The sequence below is a fragment of the Cervus canadensis genome, chromosome 2 (assembly GCF_019320065.1).
Source record: "Cervus canadensis isolate Bull #8, Minnesota chromosome 2, ASM1932006v1, whole genome shotgun sequence".
Classification (NCBI taxonomy): domain Eukaryota; kingdom Metazoa; phylum Chordata; class Mammalia; order Artiodactyla; family Cervidae; genus Cervus; species Cervus canadensis.
Window position 1 is genome coordinate 70,853,186 of NC_057387.1, and position 2,074 is coordinate 70,855,259.

A 2,074-nucleotide genomic window follows, 5' to 3' on the forward strand; every position below is an offset into this window, starting at 1 on the left:
CCGCTGTGGCTGCTAACAATCACAGCTCTGGCCATACTTTTTGCCATTGGATTAGCGGCCGCGGCCCCCCGCGATTGGTCCTCCACTCTTCGACTGTCCCTGGCCCTCACATACCTAGCCATCTGCTTCCTACTCCTGAGGTGCTATTCCCTTGGGACACCCTGACCTGGTTACCAGCTCCATCCCTACGAGACCCACGGGGCTGGTTGTCCGCCACACCCCCTTCACCCCAACCTCAGAACAATGTGGGACTCTCTACTTTGGGTTACTCTGGGGGTACTGGGGGTCCTGAAAAAAGGGGGGCACACCTACCAAAACCCCCACCAGCCTTTTCAAGTCACATGGATCTTAAAAAATGGAGAGACCTACGAAGAGCTAAACCGGACCACAGCCACCCAACCGAAAGATAAGTGGTGGCCGGACTTATATTTTAACCTTACAAAGTTAATCGAACAATCAGGATACTCCAAGTGTAGGGTCAGGTCTCTCGGGTTTTATGCCTGCCCGGGACATCAGCGAGAAAACATAAAAACCTGTGGGGGAATGGTGAGCCGCTACTGTAAATCCTGGGGCTGTGTCACTTCCAATGATGGGTATCGGAAGTGGTCGGTGACCAGGCCAGACCTGATCAATATGTCCTTCACGGGTCCTCTTCCAAAATCAGATTGGCAGGGACGACCCTCCAACCCAGGGCAATGCAGCGACCAGATCCGACTATCATTCACACAGCAGGGACGGACTGAAAATAGATGGATTTCCGGGCTGTCCTGGGGGGTAGTGATATATGATACCTATGGTACGGGAAGCAATAGTGCAACATTGTATGTTCAGCAAGTCCTACAACCCGCCCAGACCCATGTTATGGGACCCAACCAGATTATTACACCCCCCCGCCCCTCACCACAAGGGACAAATTCCGCAAATGTTGTGACCTCGCCTACCCCTACCCCCTCTCTTCAGCTAACCCAGACAGACCCACCAGAAACCCAAGAACCCCTGTGGGCCTTGATCAAAGAAACCTACGGGGCCCTTAACCACTCCAATCCTAATGCGACTCAATCCTGCTGGCTTTGCTACACCTCACACCCACCTTACTACGAGGCCGTGGGTTTAAATGCCACCTACAACTTATCCACTCTCTCTAACCCACCACAGTGCTCTTGGGGAGACCGCAAGGTGGGCCTTACCATGAAACAAGTATGGGGTTCGGGGACCTGCTTAGGCACGGTTCCTACAGATAAACAAACCCTGTGCGCCCAGACTGACAATGACACCAACTTCACCGATAAGACCTACGTCATTCCCGAAATCGGGGGGTGGTGGGTATGCTCACGGACTGGGCTGACGCCCTGTCTCCATTTGGCTGTCTTCGACCAGAGCAGAGAATTCTGTGTCATGGTAGTAGTAGTACCCAAAATTACATACCACCCAGAAGAGGTCCTCTACAACTTTTGGAACCAAGATACCCCAGCTCCTAGACATAAGAGGGAGCCCGTAACAGCTATTACTCTAGCAACACTGTTCGCCCTGGGGGCGGCCGGAACGGGCACGGGCATTGCTTCCCTGACTACACAACATCAGGGTTTAATCACCCTGAGAGTCACCATTGATGAAGACATTGCACGAATAGAAAAGTCTATCATGGCCTTGGAAAAATCCCTAACCTCTTTGTCAGAAGTGGTGTTACAGAACAGACGAGGCCTAGACCTGATTTTTTTTACAACAAGGGGGCCTCTGTGCAGCCCTCAAAGAAGAGTGTTGCTTTTACGCAGACCATACAGGGGTAGTAAGAGAGTCCATGGCCAAAGTAAGAGAAGGACTAGAGCGCAGAAAGAGGGAACGGGAAGCCCAGCAAGGTTGGTTCGAATCATGGTTCCAAAACTCCCCCTGGCTGACCACCCTGCTCTCGACCTTAATGGGACCACTCATAATCCTCTTGTTGCTCTTAACTTTCAGGCCCTGTCTCTTAAATAAGCTCTTGGCCTTCGTCAAACAGCGGCTCAACACGGTTCAGCTGATGGTATTGCGACAGCAGTACCAAGGGCTTCCAACGGACACTCTGTGACAAAATTAA

At 52.0% G+C, this 2,074-nt stretch overlaps 1 protein-coding gene across 1 annotated transcript; it reads left to right on the forward strand.

The window, feature by feature from the left end:
• Nucleotides 1–243: 243 nt before the first annotated feature.
• On the forward strand, nucleotides 244–2,065 carry LOC122428975 (MLV-related proviral Env polyprotein-like). Its single transcript, XM_043449156.1, is given in 2 exon segments — nucleotides 244–1,713; nucleotides 1,715–2,065. Coding segments are annotated over 2 exon segments (1,821 nt in total).
• The last annotated feature ends 9 nt before the right edge of the window (nucleotides 2,066–2,074 follow it).